The sequence below is a fragment of the Trachemys scripta genome, chromosome 15 (assembly GCF_013100865.1).
Source record: "Trachemys scripta elegans isolate TJP31775 chromosome 15, CAS_Tse_1.0, whole genome shotgun sequence".
NCBI lineage: Eukaryota > Metazoa > Chordata > Testudines > Emydidae > Trachemys > Trachemys scripta.
Window position 1 is genome coordinate 29,599,991 of NC_048312.1, and position 26,889 is coordinate 29,626,879.

The 26,889-nt window shown below is 50.0% G+C and overlaps 1 protein-coding gene across 1 annotated transcript in view; it reads left to right on the forward strand.

The window, feature by feature from the left end:
- The window catches only part of RASAL1 (RAS protein activator like 1), a gene marked incomplete in the record, with an annotated part of 126,021 nt that overhangs the window by 30,423 nt on the left and 68,709 nt on the right, over positions 1-26,889 (forward strand). Inside the window, 1 exon segment of the mRNA XM_034791589.1 lies at positions 3,398-3,527. Coding sequence (XP_034647480.1) covers positions 3,398-3,527 — 130 coding nt within the window.

Genomic DNA, 26,889 nt, shown 5'->3' on the forward strand with positions numbered 1-26,889 from the left:
GGCCGGGGGTTGGGGCATGGGAGGGGGGTTGGGGTGCGGGCTCCGGGAGGCACTGATGTCAGGTGGCCCCTTAAATAGCAGCTGCACCAGCGCTGCCCTAGCATTTCCTGGGCCTCAGAGGCTGCTCGATCTGCCATGAATCCTGGACATATGGCTCGGCCAGTGCACCGAGGACAAAAGTTTTTTCTGTTCTCTGGAATGCGGGGGGAGAGAGGGGGGAGAGAATTCCCCACAAGTCTCTCTCTCTCTCTCTCCCCCCCCCCCAGCAGAGCCCACATCACAGCAGCTGTAGGGAGAGCGCTGCTGCAAGCCCACTCCTCCTCTCCCTGCCATTTGCAGTGACCCCCCAGCCCCTCTCCGTCTGGCCACTGGCTGGTTCCTCCATGCCCGACTGCTGCTCGACTCTGCTCAGACCCGTTCCCAGGGAGAGCAGGCCAACTTTAGCCCCATGCTTCTGCGCTGCCCATTCATCCCGCGAGGAGACTGACCAGCCCACAGCCCCTTACCTGCTTGCCGCATGGTCCCGAGACGAGCCTGGCACAGCAGCCCCTGTGAAGTGGGCTACTAGGCCTGGGGCAGGCAGTGGCAGCTTGCCCTGGCCCCCTCCCCTACCGGTGGCTGCATGTGGCCCCTGGGGAGCTGGGCTGGCTCCTCTCTCCGCTTTCCCCGGCTGGGGAGCAGCGGGCTAGGTAGGGAGGGGGCTGAAGGCACTTCCTAAAGGCCACAAAGCCCGCTCTGCAGGGAGCCCCCAGCCGCCCTGGCAGCTGCTGCCCGGGGTTAACCCTGCCGGCCCCAGCCCACATCTGGGTGCCTTTCCCAGCCCCTCCGCAGGGACCCACCCCCTGCCCGCCAGGGCTCACACCGCCCTCGAGCTCCACAAAGAGAGCTGCTGCAGGCCTCATCCCCCCCCGCCACCAACTGGACTTCTAACGGCCTGGTCAGCGGTGCAGACTGGAGCCGCCAGGGTCCCTTTTCGAAAACCGGACGCCTGGCAACCCTAGCGAGGCCTGGCTCAGATCCTAGCCTCCCCTAGCCAGCAGGGCCCTGACGTGTTGCCAACTTAGCTAGTTTGTCACTAGATTTAGTGACTTTTTGGTTTCCCTAGCGAGAAAATAAGTGACCAGTGAGAAATCTAGCGACTTTCACTGCCAATGACAGTGACATTCAGAGAAAGACGTCACCAATATGTATAGTCACCAGATCATTCACAAGCAGCTCGATAGTGTTAATAAAATCCATTCCACGCTCTTCTTACTACGTTCTGTTGCACACCCAGTCAATGTCATTATGTCTCTATGGAGCATGTCCTTGGAAGGAATCACATTCCAGGGCTTCTCGGGCTGAGATCACTATAATCTGCAGGCAAGAGAAATACATTTGTGGAGGCTAATTAAATAGTTTGCTAAAGCCAGGTGCGCTTTGGAGAGAGCACCAGGCCCGGGACTTGTTACCCAAACGTGTTCTTTCTCGTTGCTATGTAGTAAGTCGCGCAGCCTGTGATGCAGGGTACGATGGCTAATGAAGCGGGCTGGGTGGGGAGGCAGGTTAGCCAGCGAGGAGAGCCGCACGGATGGAAGGTGGGGTGGGATGAGACAGGGCCAGGTGCCCCAATGGGGTGGGGGAGCGCTGTGCCTCCAGGGAGGAAGCCCTTACTGCAGGATCAAAGGTGGAGCTAGCTTGTTTTCAGTTCCCCTTTATCCCTTCCCCTGGCTTGGCCGGGGTTAGCTCCCCAGCTGTTTTCAGAAATGAAACTCTGGAAGCAGGGGGAAGGGGTCCGGCTGGTGGACTTTTCTTCTTTGAATCTACATCCTTGGCTCCCTGCAGCGGAACCTCCGGTGAGGCGAATGCCCCCCCCCCCCCCGCCCCCGCCCCCCCCCCCCCCCCCCCCGGCTCTGGGCCCCCCCCCCCCCCGGCTCTGGGCTCTCCCTTCCACTCACCTGTGGGCTCAAATCCAGGCGGCAAGGAAGGGAGGCTCAGCTGAAATTAACCAACCCCAGCTGTGCTGGACTGCCCTGTACAGAGCACCCTTCCCTCTGAGCAGAGGGCTGCAGTTTCCCTCCCAACGAGCAGAGGGCACCCTCCTGACGAGGATGGTGTACTGGTGTAGTTGCTTCTGGTGTGCAACAGAATGTAGAAGAAGTGCATTAGTAACACCATCGAGCTGCTTGTGAATGATTTTGGGACTAGACTCGCCTGTGTGTGTATATCTGTATCTATATCAAATTCTCTGTTGAATTCTCTGGAAATTTTGTTAGGTGACATTTCTGATTCCTTTTGAGTGCTTCAACAGCTACATCTGGCGACTTTTCAGGGTTTGTCTGGTGCCTTCCTGCTTTGTGGAGTTGGCAACACCCCCCCAGCAGCACAGAGTAGCGGGGTATCAGCAGATGGAGCGGGCAGGTCATCTGGCAGCATTGTTCCAGTGTTGCTGACTCTCAGGATGTTGTTGTGATTCTCTTGCTGTTTGGCATCCAAGTCCCAGCTCTTGGAGTCATGTGGTTACGAAAGAATCTCAGCTTGCCTTTTCAAAAGAAAAGTGGTTTTCTAGCCTTCGGTGCCTTGGGGAAAAGGCTGCAAGTGCCACCCACGGGCACCCAAAAGGCGAGGGAAGAGATCCCCTGGCTATTGTGATAGTTTTGTAGATCTCCTGATTTTAAGCCAATCTCATGATTTTGGGGAGCTGGGGGGCTGACTTGTGATTTTTGACAGTTTGGGGCTGGCCATTCTGCGGATAACACCCCTAAGGTCCAGGGCCGGTGCAAGGAAGTTTCGTGCCCTAGGCGAAATTTCAACCTTGCGCCCCCCACACCCAGCTAACCCCGCCCCCCCCCCGGGGAGCCCACCACTCCCCCCCGCCCGGGGGGGCCCCCCCCCCCAGCAGCTACCCCCCCTCCACGGCAGCTAACCCCGCCTGGGGAGCCCACCCCAGCTCACCTCGGCTCCACCTCCTCCGCTGAGCATGCCGGCGCCGCTCTAATTCTCCTCCCCTCGCAGGCTTGCAGCACCGATTAGAGGAGACTTAGAGCAGGGGCTGTGTGCTCAGCGGAGGAGGCAGAGTGGAGGTGATCTGGGGCGGGGAGCGGTTCCCCTGTGCGCCCCCCCCCGTTACTGCGGGCGGCCCTCCCCGTGCCCCCCCCACCCCAGCTCACCTCCACTCCACCTCCTCGCCTGAGTGGGCTTTTAGGTGCCCCCAACCACTAGGCGCCCTAGGCGGCCGCCTAGTTTGCCTAAATGGTTGCACCGGCCCTGCTAAGGTCTCTGCCGTGGCATGGGGTGGGGGGCTGCGCGGGGATCACACGTGGCCAGCATGGCAGCTGGCCTGCTGCGTCAGACCCCCGAGGTGGGTGGGGCAGGGAGAGCCAGGGAGCTAGTTACACAGACTCCTCCTCCATTGCAGGGATTGACAGCTGGATCAACCTGACGCACGTGGACCCCAATGAAGAGGTTCAGGGAGAGATCTGCCTGGAGCTGAAGGTGCTAGAGGAGCCCCAGAGGAGGGCCCTGTACTGCCATGTCATTGAAGCCAGGTAGGAGTAGATGGCTCCTGTCTCTCCCACCCTCCTCTCTATCTTCCTCCATAGTGGTCTCCCCTTTCCTCCCTCCCCTCCCCTCCTCAGCCCAAGTGCCTCTCCAAGCCCCAGCAAAGAGCTCTCCCTTCCAGGATGGAGCGACAGGTGCCTGAGATAGGCCCAGGTAGTCACTTCCCTCCAGGCAGGAGACATGGTGCTGCAGGCCAGCTTGTGGGACCAAGGCTGGGGGCAGGGGATAAGATGACAGGGGGTTGCCAAGCTCTATGCCTGCTTCAGTTCCTTTGCTCAATGCCACGGCCCTTCCCCCTGCTCTGGGTTGCACAACGCCACCCCACAGAGACACCTGCTGTCCTCACTTCATCCTGGGGGCTGGCAGCCTGAGACCAGGAGTCCAGTAAACCCCAGGCCAGTGCGACTCCTCGTGGCTTTAGGCTGAGTTGAGACATTAACGGATCTGTGTATCTGATGTCTGTCACCCTGGCATCTGGGCAGTTTGGCATGGTGCCTGGATGGCATGGCAATGGGCACACATGAGTGCATGGAGATGGATGGTGATTCCCACAGAATGACGCACCTGCGTGTGGTGGGCGGTGACCCATTCTGAGGTTATCCCGAACCAGCCGGCAGTCAGGGCGGGGCCTGTTAGCCAGCTGGGGGTGGGCAGGCACATGTCTCACCTCCTGTTAGGGGAGGAGGAGGTGAGGCCGGGGCGAAGGGAGGTGTGCCCAACACCCATCTGCCACTGAGCTGCCAGGGTGAGCTCTCCCTGATCAGTGGCCATGGGGACTCACGCCCTCCTTCCCACACACGTGCTCCCTGCCCACTTCTCAGATGTGGAATGGTGCCAGTGGAGGCTGCTGCACCGGCACTGCTGGGAGACAATGGGCAGCGCGATCCAACCCAAACTTAACAGCACCACCTCCTTCCACATGGTGCGTCAGGTGTGCTGCAGCTGTGCTCTGCTCTGTTCTATCCTCATTCAATACAGTGGAATAATTGGGGTTGAGATTCTTTTCCTTCCTCATCCATCTGGCACAATACCTATAGCAAGAGTACAGACCCTGCTTCCCTTCTGCTGGCAAATAGTGATATTCCAGTAGCCCTTAAAGACCCCAGCCGAGATCATAAGAACGGCCAGACTGAGTCAGACCAAAGGTCCATCTAGCCCAGTATCCTGTCCTCTGACAGTGGCCAATGCCAGGTGCCCCAGAGGGAATGAACAGAACAGGGAATCATCAAGTGATCCATCCTGTCACCCAATCCCAGCTTCTGGCAAACAGAGGCTAGGAACACCATCCCTGACCCTCCTGGCTAATAGCCATTGATGGACCTATCCTCCATGAATCTATCTAGCTTCTTTTTGAACCCCGTTATAGTATTGACCTTCACAGGGGGAGTTCCAGAGGTTGACAGTGCGTTGTGGGGAAAAATACTTTCTTGTGTTTGTTTTAAACCTGCTACCTATTAATTTCATTGGGTGGCCCCTTGTTCTTGTATTATGAGAAGGAGTAAATAACACTTCCTTATTTACTTTCTCTATACCACTCATGATTTTATAGACCTCTATCATATCCCCCTTTAGTTGCCTCTTTTCCAAGCTGAAAAGTCCCAGTCTTATTAATCTCTCCTCATACAGAAGCCATTCTATACCCCTTATCATTTTTGTTGCCCTTTTCTGAACCTTTTCCAATTCCAATGTATCTTTTTTGAGATGGGGTGACCACATCTGCATGCAGTATTCAAGGTGTGGGCGTACCATGGATTTATATAGAGGCAATATGATATTTTCTGTCTTCTTATCTATCCCTTTCTTGATGATTCCCAACATTCTGTTTGCTTTTTTGACTGCCGCTGCACATTGAGTGGATGTTTTCAGAGAATGATCCACAATGATTCCAAGATCTCTTTCTTGAGTGGTAACAGCTAATTTAGACCCCATCATTGTATATGTATAGTTGGGATTATGAGATCAGGGTCCCACTGTGCAGGGTGCTGGCTGTTCACATAGTGAAAGACAGTCCCTCCCAAAGAGCTCACCATCTAAAGACAAGGGGGGAGGGATAGCTCAGTGGTTTGAGCATTGGCCTCCTAAATACAGGGTTGTGAGTTCAATCCTGGAGGGGGGCCATTTAGGGAACTAGGGTAAAAATCTGTCTGGGATTTGGTCCTGCTTTGAGCAGGGGGTTGGACTAGAGGACTTCCTGAGGTTCCTTCCAACCCTGATATTCTATGATTATCCCTGTTTTACAGATGACAACACTGATTAAGTGACATGCCCAAGGCCATGCAGAACCCATGGCAGAGCAGGGAATTGAACCCAGGGCTCATGAATGCCAGGCTACAAGCCTGTCCTTTCTCTCTAAAGCATTTAGGTCATGCATAGACAAGAACCAGGTGCCCCACTAGGACTGGAGAGGAAAGGCTTTTATTGATGTTGTTTAAATCTCTCTCTAAAATCCCATTCTCGCTGTTAAGCTGACGAGAGGTTCTTGCCTGAGCTGTGCTCTTCGGGAAGTGGCGCTGGGACATGTGAGGACCCTGTCTGGGCGGGTGAAGAGATGAGATGATGGGAGAGAAACAAGTCAGTTTCATAAATGTGAAAGAGGAAAAGATCCTCCCCTTATCCTGCTCCCAGCACCAGCTGATTTAGAGCTCAGGAAAGGCGGGCAGTGCCGGTGCATAGTGAGGGCACGAGTTATGCAGACTTTCCAAGCACAGCTGTGCCAGTGCCCCTGGTGTCGCCTCCTAGAGGTACCAGCATTGTGAGGCACCTCGTGACCACCTGCCCTTGGTGTGAGGAAGTCTTGCCTATGCCTGCCAGAGGTCAGCTCCCCGCCTCCACCAGCCTCGGGCAACACAAGCCCGCCCCTCTCAGCCTTCACAGGTTCTGCTGTCCCTCCGCAGGTTAGCGATAGGCACCCGCCAGCCCCCGAGCCCTCTGAGTGCCCACCTGGAGTGTCCAGCTGCTGTTCCATTGGCCACGCTCTGTATTCACAGACTCTCTGCTCCCAAAGGAGCAGTGCACCACAGCTTGCCAGCTACACCTGAGATCACAGTTCTGCTCGACGCTCAGCACTTAGATATGTTTATAGTGTAAACAAGCCAAGTCTAGCAAACAAAGAGTAGAGATTTCAAATAATTGCAAGTAGAAGTAACTGGAAACAAATGGTTACATATAAAATAAACTCATAACATACATTCTAGAAGCTTGACTTAACGAACTAGATATTCTCCCCAAAGTCCTGCCAGTGCTTTTCAGTGAGGGTTCGCTGTGATCTTTCTACCACGAGACAAGTCACACTGTCAACTTGCTTCCTTGGTGAAAGATTCATAGGGTTACCTCTGCCCTCCCCCACCAGCTACACTCCAATGACCCATTGTCATTACTTGTAAACAGGATGCCCCCTGCTGGTTGGTTTTTCCTATATGCTTCTTTCTTGTAGATTTTTGCAAGCTCTTGATTGGGACCTGGCTCCATATGCAAATAGACCTCTAATGTGAAGCGAACAATGCACAATGCCCAGACAGGGAGTCTGCCCAGTCTATTAGCCCCTGCCTGAAAGGAACCTCTACTGTTTATTTGCCTTAACTCCAAGGCTTTGAGAACATAATTGCCAGTGATCATAACAATCATTGCAAAATGTACGTATGGATAATATTGAAGGACTTGTGTGTCTATACTGGGATACTGGCTCTTAGTGGAGACCTCACAAGTTGCCCTTTGGTGAATTGTTATGCCTACACCTGACCCTAGGGGTCCCTGTGAAACCCCAGGCATTACTTGTGCCCTCTGCCTGTTGGCATCAAGAGGTCTCTGGGTCACACCTACCCCCTTACATTGATGCGGTAGGGTCAGCCACTGGCTAATCCTTATGTGTCATCTCAGAACCCTCTTGCCCTTAATAGATACAATTTCTATTTCATGTTCCCAGAGAGCTGTACTCCAGTTGGTATGTTTGGTTCTGTGTAGGCATACCCACAGAGGGTAGTGTGTTAGGGCCCTGAACTTCCTATTAAACAGATTGACTTAACTGCTTGACTGCCCACACAATTGCATGACATTATCTTTCTATGACAGAGTAATTCTGTTGGGGGGGGGGAGCAGTTTTTTACTTAAGAAAGCAATAGGATACTTTTTATTGCCTTCACCTGCTTGCATTAGTACTCCCAGGCCTGTGTGAGATGTGGCCATGCACAGTTCAAACCCCTTGTCAAAATCAGGACCAGCCAGAAAAAGTTTTCTCACAGAATTTTCTCTTCCCCACCAAAGATTTTCTGACAGGCTGCCATGCACACCACTTTGTTGGACTTTTGCAAAAAGTCAAAACCTGTGACAGCAGACACAATGACACTGACCCCCACCCAGCCTGCAGGAATAATTAGCCAAGCCTATAAAAGTTGAATTTGCTTTTGTTTTTGTGCACAGGCCAGTTAACAACTGAGTCCACTTTCAAGGTATCCAAGCAAATCTGGCCTCCTCCTACCCAATGACTTTGGACGTCCCTATTTGACACTTTGACTGAGACCTGCACCCTCAGCGCAATTCTCAAGTGGTTTTTAAGTATCAGGGGGTAGCTGTGTTAGTCTATATCCACAAAAACAACAAGGAGTCCGGTGACACCTTAAAGACTAACAGATTTACTCGGGCATAAGCTTTCGTGGGTAAAAAAAACCCTCACTTTTTCAGATGCATGGAGTGAAAATTACAGATGCAGGCATTATTATACTGACACATGAAGAGAAGGGAGTTACCTCACAAGTGAAGAACCAGTATTGACAGGGCCAATTCAATCAGGGTGGATGTGGTCCACTCCCAATAATAGATGAGGAGGTGTCAATTCCAGGAGAGGAAAAGCTGCTTCTGTAGTGAGCCAGCCACTCCCAGTCCCTATTCAAACCCAGATTAATGGTGTTAAATTTGCAAATGAATTTTAGTTCTGCTGTTTCTCTTTGAAGTCTGTTTCTGAAGTTTTTTTGTTCAATGATAGTGACTTTTAAATCTGTAATAGAATGACCAGGGAGATTGAAGTGTTCACTTACTGGCTTATGTATGTTACCATTCCTGATGTCCGATTTGTGTCCATTTATTCTTTTGCGGAGGGACTGTCCGGTTTGGCCAATGTACATGGCAGAGGGGCATTGCTGGCATATATCACATTAGTAGATGTGCAGGTGAATGAGCCCTTGATGGTGTGGCCGATGTGGTTGGGTCCTCTGATGGTGTCGCCAGAGTAGATGTGGGGACAGAGTAGGCAACGTGGTTTGCTACAGGGATTGGTTCCTGGGTTGGTGTTTCTGTGGTATGGTGTGTAGTTGCTGGTGAGTATTTGCTTCAGGTTGGGGGGTTGTCTGTAAGTGAGGACTGGCCTGCCTCCCAAGGTCTGTGAGAGTGAAGGATCATTTTCCAGGATAGGTTGTAGATCGTTGATAATGCGCTGGAGAGGTTTTAGCTGGGGGCTGTACGTGATGACCAGTGGTGTTCTGTTATTTTCCTTGTTGGGCCTGTCCTGTAGTAGGTGATTTCTGGGTACCCATCTCGCTCTGTCAATCTGTTTCCTCACTTCCCCAGGTGAGTATTGTAGTTTTAAGAATGCTTGATAAAGACCTTGTAGGTGCTTGTCTCTGTCTAAGGGATTGGAGCAAATTCGGTTGGGGCTTGGCTGTAGACAATGGATCGTGTGATGTGTCCTGGATGGAAGCTGGAGGCATGTAGGTAAGTATAACAGTCAGTAGGTTTCCGGTATAGGGTGGTGTTTATGTGACCATCACTTATTTGCACTGTAGTGTCCAGGAAGTGGATCTCTTGTGTGGACTGGTCCAGGCTGAGGTTGATGGTGGGGTGGAAATTGTTGAAGTTCAGGTGGAATTCTTCAAGGGCCTCCTTTCCGTGGGTCCAGATGATGAAGATGTCGTCAATGTAGCGCAAGTAGAGGAGGAACGCTAGGGGACAAGAGCTGAGGAAGCGTTGTTCTAAGTCAGCCATAAAAATGTTGGCATACTGTGGGGCCATGCGGGTACCCATAGCAGTGCCACTGACTTGAAGGTATAAGTTGTCCCCAAATCTGAAATGGTTGTGGGTGAGAACAAAGTTACGAAGCTCAGCATCAGGATATGCATCAGGAACCGTGACCACATTAAATTTCTTGTAATCAACACAAAACCTTATGGTCCCATCCTTTTTGGGGCCCATAACAATACAAGAAGCCCAGAGACTGTTGGATCCTATAATTATTCTCATGTCAGCATGCTAGATATCTCCTTACTAATGTGCTCCTGCATTTGACCAGTTGTAAGGCATGCTCTGCTGAGCGCATGTTGTGGTCCCACAGTGTTAATCTTATGGATCATTTTGTGAGTCAAGTCTGGTCGTCTGGACAACACCGAGTGATGCCTTTGCAGCACAGCCAAAATCTCTGCCTTTTCATACTTTGCGTAGATCAGTGCTCTGTAGTGAGATGTCACTATGGCATTCAGTCATCAAATCAAACAGCAGATCATGTTTCCAATGGTGTCACGACTGTGATACGTATTTAACCTGTTTCTATGCACAGTCTACAGCACAGCCCTGCTGTTGGGCCTTCGTACATTGTAGGTGACATTGTTAACCCTATCACCTCACAAGGCTCTTCCCATGAGTTCTGCATTTTGTACTTTTTTTTTTTTTTTTTTTTTTTTTTTTTTTTAAGGGAGTAACACCAATTCCAGATCCCCTACATCAAATGATTGGTTAGGGGGTTGTGATCATACCATTCCTCTGAGCTGCGTGGCTTGTTAAGAGGTTTTGCTGCACCATCACCATCATAGACTGTTACAAACAGGCCACTTAAAATCTATAACATTCAGGGGAGAAATGAAACCTAGATCCCAAATCCTACCCCTTTTTTACAGGATTAGACCCTTCCGTGTCTGTCGCCGGGTGTATTTAAAATCAGACCTGACAGGTAAATAACGTAAAGCAGATAACATTTATTACCTTAACCCCTTAATAACAAAATTAATAAGTTTGGCGGTTACCAAGTCCTCAACTAACAAATGATAGCAGCAGGGATAAAAGAGGAGAGAAAGAGAGGAAGGGGGTGGGGGAAGGTTTCACAATCACCAGACTTCCCAGATCCGGACGTCGCGATGTCCAGGTACAGCTGGGCTCCGGTTCCTCTGGTCGACCTCAGGTGGCTTGACTCGATCGCTTCACCAGGTAAGTCTCTCTCCTAGTCTTCTGTTCATCTTCCCGTGATTGAGCAAACTCCCCCGCTGGGCAGAGTGAGTGCGGTGTGCTGCCACTATCACGGGCAGGGCGAGTGAGGACGTGCAGTTCAAGGGCTTAGTCTGCCTGTGAAGTGGTGGGGGAGACGCAGCCACCCGAGCTCTCCCTGAGCGGCGATCTACGAACGGACAGTGACCTGACAGCCCACGGACATCCAACGACAGGGTGTGCTCCCCCTGCACGCTGCTCTTTGCACCTGGCCCACTTCTTGGGCTGCACACAGCACCAAAAGGGTGGGGTCTCTCTCTGTTACTAGGCAGAATAGAGATCATAGGACAACCAAAGATTACACAGGGCAACTCATGGGACGCAAGGGAATTAACTTATTGATAATGTGTGTGTGAGTGAGGGGGAGGGTATTATTCCTACATTCCTCTCCTTGGTATCAGGATACCTTCTTATCATGGATACCACACTTAAACGTTGGGTAAGTAACATATATTGGTTTCCTGGTTGCCTGGGATACCTTGATCATACCCAGCACACTGAAACAATAATAGCTGCAATAAAAAGAATTACTATAGGATGCAACGATATGTACCAAGCTTCCTTTAAACTGACAGTTGGGGCAATACGTTTTCCCACCAGTGTGCTGCAGTGGTTTCTTGCTGCACTCGCTTAAGGATCTTTTGAATGTTTGATGATGGATGGTGCACTGACACCATTACCTCCTTAGCTTGGGGTTTCATTTAAGGTGCTGTTGCAGCCCTGGGTGCCTTAATAACTGTTTTAGTGTGGAAACTTCCACTCCTAGACTTATGGGGTCTACATGACTGTACCACTTGTAATAGACAGTAATATTTTGTACACTAATATCATGAAAAACAAAATGTATATTACAGCCTTTAATGGAATACACTAAACAAATGCATGTATTTTCATAAGGGCTGTGCTCGGTTCTGAAACAACTACATCCAAGAAACCAGTTACACCAGCTTCGGAGGCAGATGCAGTGTGCCTCTACAGTAACCAGAGCAGAGAAGTTGGAGTCTGAAGGTTTTAGCTGGTAGTGGCACCATCCCTCGGAAGGCTTTAGACAAATGTGGTCTTTTTCTATTAGCCTTGAGCCACATGAATTCCCTAGCCGTTTTTCAACAGTACAAGAGTCTAGATTTACACTATTGTATTGGTTGCCTTTTTAATGTACCCATTTTGGCAACTCAATGGGAAACAAAACAGAATTGTTGATGTTTAAACCTTAACGGGTAAATGAATTGTTCCTCTGCTTCTATAATTGTTAAAACGTAGCTCATAATGCCGTGGCTTCCTTGATCATCCAGAAAGTTAAACATTTTCCGCCAGGCTTGATGGGTTTGTTCGAACGTGGTGGCCCTGTCCCAGATTTCTTTCTGCAGTTCTATAGGAATGATCCCATTCCTTCCCTCCCTAGTAATGTCTTTGGCTACGTTCAGAAGCCAATCTTGCGCTGGGATACATGCAAGTGCTATGGATACATTTGCTTGCATTGTGTCTATGGTGGTGGTAATGCGGATGTGATCTATTTCTTGTAACTGTGGCCAGCCCGGGAGTATTTTAGCTGTATTGTACTACGTTGGTTTAGGGCAGACATTAGTGGATTGGACATGGATGCGATGTCTTGGCCCAAGGCACTGATCCTGCTTGCTAGGAGGTGCTGATCTACTGTATTAAGCACCCCTAAGCTTGTGCCTATGCCTCCCGACAGGGTTGCTAGTAAATCATGTTTTGATTTAGGTGCAGAGGGAGATACACTTTTAACCCAAGCCTTCCATTCTATTAAGGCAGGGCTGGTACATAAGGCACATTCTGGCTGAGTATTCACTAACCTGATTTGTAAGGGCGTATGAACTGTCTTTAGGGCGTATAGAGGATGTATTAACACAAGTCTTTTTAAATCTTCCTTTACAACCATAGGACCTATAGGGCTGGTGTATGGTTTAGGGACTATGGCCTATATTCTTTCTGGCCTATATTCCGCCCCCCCCCCCCCTCAGCCTGTAGCCTGATTTGGGGTGTGTTAGTAGTGTTGATTTAATTTATCAACTTAATTTAATTGTATTTAATTAATTTTAGTGGATAAATTAAATCAACACTACTAACATACCCCAAATCAGGCTACAATGGTTACATTATATGAGGCTTAAATCCCATATAGACAGGTTATGGTCCAGGTGCCAGTGTTATTTAAAGTTATAGTTACAGGAATTTTCCCAAAACAATTCTATTTTTACCCCTTATTGATATTTGTACAATTAACTGTCTTTGTGCTACTGTAGCATTTCAAGGATGTTGTAGAGGTCTAGGAGGGCGCATATACATTGACGTTTATAAATGGCAATACATATGATTAAGGCTAAGATTTTGACACAGATATTTTTAGTGAAAGTCACGGACAGGTCACGGGCAAAAAAGAAAAATTCACAGAAGCCGTGACCTGTCTGTGACTTTTACTAAAAATATCCATGACAAAATGGGGATCTGTGGGTCCCCACACTGCCTGAAGCAGGCAGTTGCACAGGGGCTAGGAGCGGCCTGCAGCAGCTGGGGGCTGTGGGGTACCCCTGCTGCCTGCAGCTCTGGGGGTCCCCGCGGCTGCCTGTGGGGCCTGGTAGCTGCAGAGTACCGCTGCCACCCACAGCTCCGTGGGCCCATCGCAGCTGGGAGCACCGGGGGGGTTCCCTGCCTCCTGCACTGACCGGGAGCTTTGGGAGGGGGGTTCCCCCATCTCCCACGCCATCCAGGAGCTCAGGGGGAGTTCCCCCGCCTCCCATGCTGGCCAGGAGCTCCGGGGGGGGGGGAGGTTCCCCCAGCGCTGCCAGCAGCCAGGAGCTCCAGGGGTATCCCGTGGCAGCTGGGAGCTGTGGGGTACCCAGCCACTTGGAGATCCGGGAGCTGCCAGAGGCAGTGGGGTATTCCACGGTTCCCTGCCACCACGGGCAGCAGGGGACCCTGCAGATCCCGACCACCGCAGGCTGAAGTCACAGGGGTTGTGACTGAAGTCACGACCTCCGTGACTAAATCGTAGCCTTACATGTGATACATGCATAACAACATTGATGGTGAGCATTCCTAGTTTGACTTGACTAGGTACATTGGCAGAGATACATCTGCACTTAGAACCCTTAATTCTTTGTTTTTCCACTGGAACATTTATTTAACGATTCGTTGTTGTACTCCCATTTATATGTTCTTTTAAACTTTTTAACCTGCGTAAACTGCTCTTCGGAGTCATCTCCCCCTATTAATTGCTCACTATCAGTAATGCTAATGCCATTAGGGAATGGTTACTTCTCGCCAGGCCAAATAGCAATATTCTCCTACAGTGTAAGAATAAATGGAGATATTTCCCCTAACTACTGAATTGGGCAGATCATAGTCTTCTCCATGCACTATCCTTGACCATTGATCACTATAGCTTTGGTTGACTGTACAATAATAATGTTCACCTTCTTTAATGATTAGGAAGTGGTATATGCAAACATAACACAATAAGATACATAGTTGTGGCAATGGATGAGAATTGATTTCTGCAAACAGGTTAGGATTAGTTTTCATTTTACATTATTTACCCAGACCTTACCTGCTAATTTAAGTGACAAAGCCTTTCCACTCTTTAAGTCGAGTGGAATGAAACCACTTTAACTGCTTAACCCTTTTTCCTTTTCCCTCCACCTGGTAGACTGTAGGTGAGGCTTTGTTGACATTTGTCACCAATCCAACCCATTTGGGGCTCAAACTATGGCCACGGTCAGAATAGAACTTATACAGAACTTTATCCCTGACGTTCCATTATACGGTCTCCAAGTCTCTTCTCCATATATTTGGAGTTGGATTTAAGCTGTTATGTGACTTGTTTCTGAATGGTACTGATGGTAGATGCTGCATATATTGATCTATGAGGACTCGTGGTTGATAATTGTCAGGCGGCACACCACTGAGCCACCAATGTTCAGGGGTGCGCATAACCCTTCCCGTGAAAGCCTCATGTGGTGTATGTCCATGCGATGAGATGGTTGATTTGAGGGCCACTGATATTATTGGGAGTTTGGCATCCCAGTTTTTGCCCATGCTGTCTATGACCTTCCACAATGTGGTCTTTAGAGTCCAGTTGGTCCTTTCAACTAATCCACTACTTTCAGGGTGGCCCGCAATGTGTCGGCGTTGTCGGATGTTTAATGCCTGACACAAAGACTTGGTCACATCCCTCATGAAATGGAGACCCTTGTCGCTGTCCATTTCGTCTGGTAGTCCAAACCTAGTGAAGGTTTGTTCTAATAAAACTCGAACTGTTGTCATGGCTGTACAGTTCTTTGCAGGGTAGGCCTCTAGCCATTTGGTGAAACTATCAATGACTACCAAACAGTACTTGTGCCTTGTGCTGTACATGGAAGTGGGCCTACATAATCTATGGATTGATGTTGCATGGGTCCCTTATTTACACGATCAGGATTATTTTTGGCACAGTTTAAACAATTATATACCTGGATTTCAATATCTTTGCTGACATTTGTCCACCAGCCGATGGAGGACAGGCTTTTTAAGCTTTTTTCTAATCCAGAATGTCCTTGGCCATGGGCTAATCCTATTAACTCTTGTTCTAGGCAAGTGGGCACCACGAGGGCTGGTGTTACATCAGCTGGATCCTTTTTTATAGGCGTAACAATTCCATACCTGCTTTTGAATACAGTGCAGTCTTTACACTCCTTAGCTAGCAGCTCTCGAATTTCTGGGTCTAAATTTTGCAAAGCGACTGTCATACTGCGTGTTTGCTTCTATTTCTTTAAGCTGGACTTTATACATTTTGGCGTCTGATTTTGTCCATTGGCATTCATTAGGTCCAAACTTTCTTCATTTCATTCAACCTGCCTCAGAAAAATCCTCCAGATCTTTTGGCCCAGAACAATCTCAAACCAAGATCTATTGACACAGTGCAGCCAAGAGGATTTGAGCACCATCATTGCCAGGAGGCGTTGGAGACGGATCGGTCATGTGCTTAGGATGGAAACTGATTCCATCACCAGAGTAGCAATAATATGGACACCTGAAGGCAAGCAAAAACAAGGCCACCCAAAAACAACATGGCAAAGAGCTGTGGAAGCCGAGCTGAAAAACCTGGGGCACAGGTTGAAAGACTTGCCAGAAACAGACAGGAGTGGAGGAGCTTCGTCACTGCCCCTAAACACCAGAGGCGTAATAGGAACATGATGATGATGATGATTGAGTCATTAGGTAAGAGGGCTCCCTGTTTTGCTAAGGCGTCCACTTGGTTGTGAATTTCTGACACTTCTAGATGATCTTTTCTATGTGCCTTTACTTTGTTCAGATATGTCTTTCCAGTTCTTGATTTTTGCAAAGCTCCAAGCATGGAGAAGATATTTGGCATGCGTGATACTCTTTCCATCTGCTGATGTCATTTGCCTGCACAACCATATCAGCATCCATTCTGAGAGAGCTCATATTACCCATTCTGAATCTATACATATACAAAGATCTTCCTTTTCTGATACGTGGTCTGACACAGCCACCACTGCCACTATCTCTGCTGCTTGGGCCGAGTGGGGCTTTACAAGTCCGTGAATGATAGTATCCGTGTTGGGCTGGTGGCAAGTGTACCCAGTGTATGGCTTGTCTTCCTTGTAGTAGCTACTGCCGTCTACTATCCATATATCCAGATGTTCCTTGGCATCCACATAATTTGTTATGATTTTGAATGGTGATTCTTCATGATTTTGTTGTATTGTTGAGAGCGGACAATCATGTTCCTTACCTTCAAATAACAGAGTGTATAGGACTGCTACAAGTTATGGGGTTCCTGCTAGGCGTGGGCTTGATACACAACCCTCGTTAATTTTTCCCGATAAAACATAGTTGACAGGGGAGTATGATGTACGTAGTATGATGGGCGACATTCCTGTCAAATATTCCCAATGGTTGAGAGCCCAGGTAAGCGCCAAAACTTTTTTCACATGGCGTGAACTGCTTTTCAACTTCTGTTAGTGTTCTGGACCCATAAGCAATGGGCTTTGGTCTGTTTTCTGCAGCCTGCGACAGGATGGCGCCTATTCCTCCATCAGTCGTTGCCAGCTGCAGGTGGTACGGCAATTCTGGCTTTGGGTATGCTAGTGCAGGTGCATTAAGCAGGGCTTGTTTTAGCTGAGTGAAGGCAGCCTGCTGCTCCTCTCCCCAATTCCATATTGAATCCCTTTTAAGCAGACAGTATAGTGGCTTAGCCTTTTCCACATAGTGCTCCACAAATTCCCTTAGAAAATCCTGCGAGACCAAGAAAGGATCTGAGTGCCGACACATCTTCTGGGGCTGGAATTTTACTAATCAGTTCCATCGGCTGTTGGTTAGGTTAGAGCATCGACCTTCTTGACCTAATACCACGCCTAGATAGGTCACTTCTTGATGAACCAATTGAGCCTTACTAGGATTCATTTTGAATCTGGTGTCTTCTGTTTGTTTGAGGATGATGTCAAGTATCTCGAGGTTTTCTTCTTTTGTGGATGTTGTCACAAGTATATCATCCACATAACTAAGTATTTTGTTGTTACCCAAATGTGGAACGCTCTAAAGTGGGACACTTTGATGACAAATGCTGGGGGCATTGTGAAAACCTGGTGGGACTCGAGTGAAAGTTAACTGTTTTTGTTTAAAGGTGAAAGCAAATTTGTGAAATGAAGAGGGATGCAGAGGTATACTGAAAAAAGTATTAGTGAGGTCCAAGACTGAGAACCATTTAGCGCCTGCTGTAATACCGGCCATGATCTCATTATATTTAGCGACTACCAGTGTGAGCCTCGGTGTTATATGGTTCAGTTCCCTGAAGTCCATCAGCCTTTGGACCGGCCATATGGGCGCCTTACACACGCTTTCAATTTCTATTAAGACTTCTGGTTGAAGGATCACATCTATGGTAGGCTGTATCCCTGCTTTAGCTTCCAATGGGTATCAATACTGTCATATTGGCTTTGGGTCAGGTCCTTTGACGATTTTGGTATCAATCTGTCCACATTCTAATTTATGGGTGGCAACGGCTTTCTTATGTTTGGATGCAAGGGATGCCACTTCTGGTTCCCACTCCGGTATAACCCATTTTTCAGGTGCCTTGATGGCAGCCACCATACGCGAGGCTGGAATGACACAGTGTTCTTTATTCTTTGTGTCTGGGATGAGCTGCTTGTTAGGCAGATCTACTGTTATACCTAGCGTCATCATTATGTCCATGCCTAGTATGCCTAGGCTATCCATAGATTGTATGCCAAAAGATGCAGTTGTTGTAATACTATTTATGACACAGTGGAGAGGGTGGAGGAAGGAAGCGATTGACTACTTTCTCTTGAACCCCTCCAAGGCTCTTAGTTCTTTGACTGGCAATGTTTTTAATAAAATGTTCCACCTTTATACATAGTAAAGAAATGGCAGCACCCGTATCTACTAATAGATCTTGATTGACTTTACCAAATGACTTAATGATTGCTGATGTTATGGGTCATCCCCATGTGTCATGTCTAATTGGTGCTGTGTTTTGGGGAGAAGCAGGAGCTTGGTCTCTTCATGATAAGTCGGGTTTTAAGGGTTGAGCTTCATGCTTTTCTTGTCTCTTTTCATGCCAAGCCAATTTTTGCATCAGTTCTTCTGTAGGCATTCTACCAATGGCCTCTCTTTGTTCATATTTGAGAAGTCTTTTCCAAATACAATTTCTGACCATCTTTTCTTCCTCCTGAGGGTTTGGATGCTGGTATCCTCTATGTTCCTTACTGTATTTCTCATTTCCTGGAGGGTTCTTTCCCTTGTTATGCTGTGGTTTGTTTTCTGTGATGGCGGACACCTTTTTTTCCTGAATCCAGGTGTAGGGAACACTTCCCTTTGAATTTCGTATGCCTCACAAAGATGTTCTACTAATTCATTCTGGGAAATGGTTTGATGGTCTATCATAGCTATAATTACTTTCAAAGTAGGGGTGAGACCCTGAATCAGATTCCCAGAATTCAGGTGTGTCCACTGATACTGCACCAGCTAGCCAGTATAGCAATTTTTTCCAATTTACATATTTTTCTGACCTTTCATTATATTTTTGTCATTCTGAGTAGAACCGACCAATTAAATTGTGGTGTGGGAAAGAATTTAAAAATCCCTCACACAACTTAATTGTAGTTCTTGTATTTCCAATTTGAATATGGCTGGGCAAGGCCCCATATTGCTCCTGGCTCATGCACTCTCTTGCCAAGGATGCAGCATCCTCCTGGTAAAAATGTAACTTCGGCTAGCCAGGCCACCGCAGTTTCTTGGGTGAGGGAACCCATGGCCTTCTCCATCGCCTTTGCTTGTTCCACCGTATAGATCTTGTTCTCATGACGGGTCTCGGCAGGTCTGGTTAACCCTGCTCCAAAATGAACTACTGTGGTAGTAATTGGTCTCAGGGGAACAGCTTTCCCATTTTGCTGTTCCTCTTTTAGTGTTGAAATATTGTTTGTCTTTAAAGCTTCTGCAACTGCTGGTTCTGCTGCTGTGCTTCTTATGTAAACGTGCTGTTTTGTTGCTGTTTCAGAGGCACTGGCATGGCTTTCTCTTTCTGTTGAGTCTTGGAAAGCTTCCTGGCTGCTGAACAGAAATCTTCATCAGATGAAGATAAGCTCACCTATGAGATGGGGAAAGTATTTCTTCTTGAATCCTCCTCATTGCCTTCGGACATATGGCAGATAAGAACCCTTGAGTCTGCTTTACCTTCTTTTTCAGTTTTTGTACTTTGCATAGACGTGCTGCTATGTGATCACTCTGTTTGCTTTGGTTATAGCTTAGCTCTTTCATTCATTTTCGTATGGCAGCTTGGGAGTCTTCTCTTTCTGCCTTCAGTTTAGAAATGTCCTGATCTTTCTCTTGTAAGAGGGCATCTAAACCTTGTAAGCTGATATATGCCTGACTCCAGGGCCGGTGCAAGGAAGTTTCACGCCCTAGGCAAAACTTCCACCTTGCATGCCCCCCCCAGCCCCGTAGCAGCTCCCCCCCCCGCCCTGGGGCACCCCCCCGTGGCAGCTCCCCCCCCGGCCTGGGGAGCCGTGCAGCAGCTCCTCACCCCAGCTCACCTCTGCGCCGCCTCCTCCCCGAGCACGCCGCCCCCGCTCTAATTCTCCTCCCCTCCAAGGCTTGCGGCGCCAAACAGCTGATTGGTGCTGCAAGCCTGGAAGGCGGGAGAAGTGGAGCAGCAACGGCGTGCCTGGGGAGGGGGCGTAGCAAAGGTGAGCTGGGGTGGAGAGCTGCCGCACGGCTCCCCGGGCCGGGGGGAGGGGGAGCTGCCGCAGGGAAGGAGGGGTGCCTCAGGGTAGTGGGGGGAGCTGCCGCAGGGCTCCCCACCCCAGCTCACCTCTGCTACGCCCCCTCCCTGAACATGCCATCGCTGCTCCACTTCTCCCACCTCCCAGGCTTGCAGCACCAATCAGCTGTTTGGCGCCGCAAGCCTGGGAGGGGAGGAGAATTAGAGTGGGGGAGGCGTGCTCGGGGAGGAGGCGGAGCAGAGGTGAGCTGGGGTGGGGAGCTGCCACACGGCTCCCAGGGGAGGCGGGGAGCTGCCGCGGGGGGGAAATTGGGGGCACCGCTTTTTGGCGCCCCCAAATCTTGGCACCCTAGGCAACCGCCTAGTTTGCCTTAATGGTAGCACCGGCCCTGCCTGACTCCATTGGGTTACATATGCAGCATTCTCTTGCTCAGTCAGTGCCATCCAGTTTGGCTTGCAGTTTTTCAGTTTGCGTGATCTCTAATTGTCCCTTTGTTTGGAGGAGGATCCTTCTCTTGGTTGTTAACATATTCATGAAGTGCCTCCACCACCAGAGCCAAACCATAACTTAAAGCCCTTTTCTTTGCCTTTTAGATGGTCTGGGTTTGTAATTTAAAAATTCCTCCCATTTTTGGGTCAAAATTAAGAAAGCATCTCCCACAAAATAAATCCCCGGACCATGGATTAGCTCCCTTCCCAAACAAATTGACACAATAAGGCAATGAATTTTTGTTGACTTCTGGTTGCCATCCTTCCTTCCAGTAGGTGTGGGTATTCATAGCTGTTTGCAGTTGTGATCTGACTTAACCAGATCAAAACTCTTAAATAGGCAACTCACTGCCTTGTCTCAAATGCCACACCCGGTATCTGTACCAGCGAGGACTGCAAGAGCACACTTAGCTCTGCATTATAGATTCTCCCAACTAAACAAACTGGGGAACGGGTCTCCAGAACACTTTTGTCCCTACTCATCTGGCAGTGACAGCAGAATCAGTCTGATTCTGTTTGATCAGTCTGAACAATGCCCCCAATCAATCAACCTTGGGCCGTAGTGCTGCAAGTCGTGATCGCTGGGCCTTAATGCTTCAAGTCCCTTATGAGACTCCGTTGGTCTCAGCGACTGTCCTGGACACTCTTTCCAATGAGAGACACCAGTTGCTCCTTGGCACTTAAAGGGCTTTACTGATCCAGGCCTTTAGTTGGCCATGATGCTGGGCACCTTATCATAGAAGATAAGGTTTGGAAGAGACCTCAGGAGGTCACCTAGTCCAACCCCCTGCTCAAAGCAGGACCAATCCCCAACTAAATCATCCCAGCCAGGGCTTTGTCAAGCCAGGCCTTAAAACCTTTAAGGAAGGAGATTCCACCACCTCCCTAGGTGACCCATTCCAATGCTTCACCACCCTCCTAGTGAAATAGTGTTTCCTAATATCCAACCTAGACCTCCCCCACTGCAACTTGAGACCATTGCTCCTTGTTCTGTCATCTGCCACCACTGAGAACAGCCGAGCTCCATCCCCTTTGGAACCCCCCTTCAGATAGTTGAAGGCTGCTATCAAATTCCCCCTCACTCTTCTCTTCAGACTAAATGAGCCCAACCCTTGGCCTCTCCTAAAAGTCATGTGCTCCAGCCCCCTAATCATTTTGTTGCCCTCCACTGGACTCTCTCCAATTTGTCCACATCCCTTCTGTAGTGGGGGGCCCAAAACTGGACGCAATACTCCAGGTGTGGCCTGACCAGTGCCGAATAGAGGGGAATAATCACTTCCCTCGATCTGCTGGCAATGCTCCTACTAATCAGCCCAATATGCTGTTGGCCTTCTTGGCAGCGAGGGCACACTGCTGACTCATGTCCAGCTTCTCATCCACTGTAATCCCCAAGTCCTTTTCTGCAGAACTGACACTTAGCCAGTCGGTCCGCAGCCTGTAGCAGTGCATGGGATTCTTCCGTCCTAAGTGCAGGACTCTGCACTTGTCCTTGTTGAACCTCATCAGATTTCTTTTGGCCCAATCCTCCAATTTGTCTAGGTCCCTCTGTATCTATCTCTACCCTCCAGCATATCTACCCCTCCCCCCAGCTTTGTGTCATCCGTGAACTTGCTGAGAGTGCAATCCATCCAGATCATTAATGAAGATGTTGAACAAAACCGGCCCCAGGAGCAACCCCTGGGGCACTCCACTTGATACCAGCTGCCAACTAGACATGGAGCCATTGATCACTACCCGTTGAGCCCAACAACCTAGCCAGCTTTCTATCCACCTGTAGTGGGGCGGACTGCCCCACTCCCTGAGAGTGTGGGCTGCAGCAGGCCAGTGGGCCTGCGCAGACAGGGAGCCAATCGGAGGAGGGCTTATTGGGAGCCAATCGGGGCCCAGATTGGAGGCAGCCAATCAGGGCCAGGCTCATCCCTATAAAAAGGCTGCTCAAGGAGCGAGCCATCAGTCTGTCCCAGGCCTTCGAGAGGGGAAGGTCTGTCTCCAGAGGGGGAGACTAGCACCTGGGACAGCGCAGCGCAGCGCTGGGCAGGCCAGGGGGAGCAAAAGGGAACTCCAGCCCGGTGTCTGCCAGACTGCAGGCCCTGAGGGGAAGGGCCTAGCCGGTGCGAGGGGCCGTAGAGGAAGTGGCCCAGGGACGTGGACAGACGGAGGGGAGAGGAGGAGGAGGACAGCGAGGCTGCCCCCAGAGGGTCCCTGGGTCGGGACCCAGAGTAGAGGGCGGGCCTGGGTCCCCCCCTTGCAGTAAACCCAGCCATCGGCTGTAGGGAGCAGCCATTATAGACTATGCCAGATCCTGACAAGAGGGATTAGACTTTGGGGTGTGTAGTTGCCCATTGTGGCTGGGGCGTAGAGACTGCTGATCACCCCCCCCCTTCCTGGAAGGGGGTGTGGATGGACTGAGGGGCACTGCTAGAGGGCAGTGGTCTTGAAGAGGACACCGCGAGCTGGAGAGCGACGCAGGCTCAGACGCCAACCAAGGGCGAGACAACGGACGGGACACCACCCAGAGAGGGCGCTCCACTGGACAGAGCTAATTCCCGGACACATCCAGCAGGAGGCGCCAGGTGGTGAGTCCCAACCTGTTACACCACCTTATAGTCCACTCATCCAATCCAGACTTCTTTAACTTGCTGGCAAGAATACTGTATCAAAAGCCTTGCTAAAGTCAAGGTATATCTGGTCCACTGCTTTCCCTATATCCACAGAGCCAGTTATGTCTTGGTAGAAGACAATCAGGTTGGTCAGGCATGACTTGCCCTTGGTAAATCCAGGTTGACTGTTCCTGATCACCTTCCTCACCTCCAAGTGCTTCAAAATGGATTCCTTGAAGACCTGCTCCATGATTTGACTTGCTCCTGCCTTGACACAGGTCAAACGTGATCCCCACAGGGTATCAGCAGCGGGATTGGATGCCCTCCCCAGCAGGAGACTACCGGCTGTAACTTCTAGTACTCCAGGATGCACAGGTCCTCGGAGCACCAAACCAAACCAGACCCTTCCTGGATACGCAGCCAGGCAGGAGCAAATGGCAGGAGTAGTTCCTCCGCCGCTCAGGACACATATGGTCGTTTACCAAATCCACTGGTGTCCACACCGTCTCAGCCTTTGGGCCTTCGGTAACCTTGCCAAACAGATTGTGATTTCTACCTTTTATAAACAATAGAAATTAAATACACACCAGGGTCCTGCCATGGTTATCAGAACTGTTACAGACAGGCCACTTAAAATCTATAACATTCAGGGGAGAAATGAAACCTAGATCCCAAATCCCACCCCTTTTTACAGGATTAGACCCTTCCGTGTCTGTCGCCGGGTGTATTGAAAATCAAACCTGACAGGTAAATAACGTAAAGCAGATAACATTTATTACCCGAACACCTAAATAACAAAATTAATAAGTTTGGCGGTTACCAGGTCCTCAACTAACAGATGATAGCAGCAGGGATAAAAGTGGAGAGAAAGAGAGGAAGGGGGTGGGGGGAAGGTTTCACAATCACCAGACTTCCCAGATCCGGACGTCTCGATGTCCAGGTACAGCTGGGCTCTAGTTCCTCTGGTCGACCTCAGTGGCTTGACTCGATCCCTTCACCAGGTAAGTCTCTCTCCTAGTCTTCTGTTCATCTTCCCGTGATTGAGCAAACTCCCCCGCTGGGGAGAGTGAGTGCGGTGTGCTGCCACTATCACAGGCAGGGCGAGTGAGGACGTGCAGTTCAAGGGCTTAGTCTGCCTGTGAAGTGGTGGGGGAGATGCAGCCGCCCGAGCTCTCCCTGAGCGGTGATCTACGAACGGACAGTGACCTGACAGCCCACGGACATCCAACGACAGGGTGTGCTCCCCCTGCACGCTGCTCTTGGCACCCGGCCCACTTCTTGGGCTGCACACGGCACCAAAAGGGTGGGGTCTCTCTCTGTTACTAGGCAGAATAGAGATCATAGGACAACCAAGGGTTACACAGGGCAACTCATGGGACGCAAGGGAACGAGCTTATTGATAAAGGGGGGTGGAGGGGTATTATCCCTACAAGACTTTGAATTTTCCTTTACCTTTGCACATATTCAACCACTGGTTCCCCCTCCCAAGAGTCTCTGACCTTTCTCCCATATAGGAGGTCAAATTTGGTGAACCCTGTGTGCTCTTGGGTCATCTTCTGTAAGCAAACAACAGCTAGGATAACATTACATCCCAGTCACTGGCCCTGCAGTTTACCTAGATTTTGCGGTCAGTTGAGCCTCTCAGCTAAACCATTTGTTTCTGGGTGATGGGGACAAATTTCAGCTGTTTTAACCCGAACTCCCTCCATAAGTCACTAAATAGCTGGGACATGAAATTTGGCCCCGAATCTGATAGGATCTGGTTTGGAAAGCTTGCCCCGCTGAGTATAGAGAATAGTGCCTTGGCAACTGTCTCAGCTTGCACATTAGACAGACTGCTTCTGGGTACCTGGGCGCAAAATCCACCACAACTAATAGACATCTTTTTCCTCTGTGCGTTGGGCTGGCTAATGGCCCTGTGATATCCATGGCAACCCTGAAAAATGCTTCTTTGATCACTGGTAATGGGTGCCCAGGATTCTTGCAGTGTCCTGCAGACTTTTCCCGCTTCTGCCATGAGTCACGTGTTTTGTAGTGTTCCTTCACTTCATTTGGACACTAGGCCAATAGATGTTTTTCTTTAACCTTTCCTATGACCCCAAGTGATCAGCAAAAGGGCAGTCCTGGGCTAATAGCACTAACTCCGCCCCATGCTGATGGCACAATGACTTGTCTGTAGGTCTCCCCAGGACTTCTGTTTTCCTTCACCCTGCTTCCACCTATGGCTGTCCCTCCTCTCTAAAGGACCTCCCCCATTCTCTCTTTCTGGGGCATTCCGGAGGACTCCCTTGTTCTCCAGGGAGGTGTCCGCACTCTGTTCTGTAGCAAGAGCCATTTGGCTTTTGCTGGCACTGACCCAGGCTGAGGTCAGAGGGGTGACTCCTCATTCCCCTGCCTGGAGGACATATTGCTGCTGCTAAGGGTGCATGCAAGTCCAGCTCCCCAGCTGTTCCAGTGCTGGGAACTTACACCCAGCTCTGCCGGTGCCCCTCAGCCCTGCCCTGCTGCACCTCCGCTAGCCCAAACTGGGGAGCAAAACAGCCTTGTGATGCAGCTGGATGTTCACTGCTCCTCCAGCGGAGACGTGCCCCCCGCCCCAGTCACATCGCTCTTTGGAGCAGGGCAGGCTTTGAATGGAAGGGGAAAGGCCAGTGTCCTTTACCTTCTGCCTGCAGCACAGGTCATGTCAAAGACAGTGATTGCTAAAGTGACTGGGTAGCTTTATACCCCAGTTCCGGGCCCCTCTCCTTTTGGTAACAGCCTAGTGGTTATAGCTCAGCATCCAGGACTGCTAAGATTCTCATCCAGGGTATTAATAGCATAATAGCTCTTACATAGTGTTTATCATAGGGCTCAAAACGCCTTACAAAGGAGGTCAGTATCATTATCCTCATTTTCGAGGTGGGGAAACTGGGGCACAGAGTGGAGCAGTGACGTGGCCAAAGTCACGCAGGAAGTCTGAATGAGCAGGGAATGCAACGCAGGACTCATGAATCCTGCTGTGCAACTTTTAGGCCGTGTGGAGAGAAGAACCATGTGCCCCACCAAGAATGGGGAGGAACGAGTTAATGGTTTGTTTGGGGCTTTTGATTTATTTGGTTTAACTCTCTCACTGGAATCCCATTATCACTGACAAGCTGGTGAGAAGTTCTTGCTGGGAAGTGGTGCTGGGAGGTGTGAGGGCCTGATTTGTGTGGTGAAGAGATGAGGTGTTGGGGAGAGAAACAAGACAGTTTCACAAAGCAGTGGACACCCCCCCACACACACACACGCCTCTCCCAGCGTGAGCCAGTTCAGAAAAGGGAGGGTGTGACAGTGCAGAGTGTGGGCAGGAGCTACACAAGCTTTGTTGGTGTCCCTCAGGCCTGACCTCCAGACCTGCCCCTGCTAGTCCAGTTCTGGGTTTTCCAGACAGCCAGCTCGGCCACGCCTCTCAGTCCCAACCCACAGCCACATGCTGTGCTAGGCTTGGGCGTCCTACACAGCTCTCCCCGTGCACTTCAGGCCTGCCAGGCAGTCCCCTGCTTTTCCAGTCCTGGGCTTCCCATGTGCTGAGCTCTGCTGATGCCCCATAGTTTCAGCCTCCCCTCCCCACTGCCTGCTATTCCACTCCAGCTCCCCTACTGTTCCAATGCGGGAGGGGTGCAGGCTCTCTCTGGGAGGGAGTTTGGGTGCTGGGTGTGGGCTCTGGGGTGGGACAGAGGGTTGGGGAGCGGGAGGAGGTTTGGGGTGCTGGGTGTGGGCTCTGGGGTG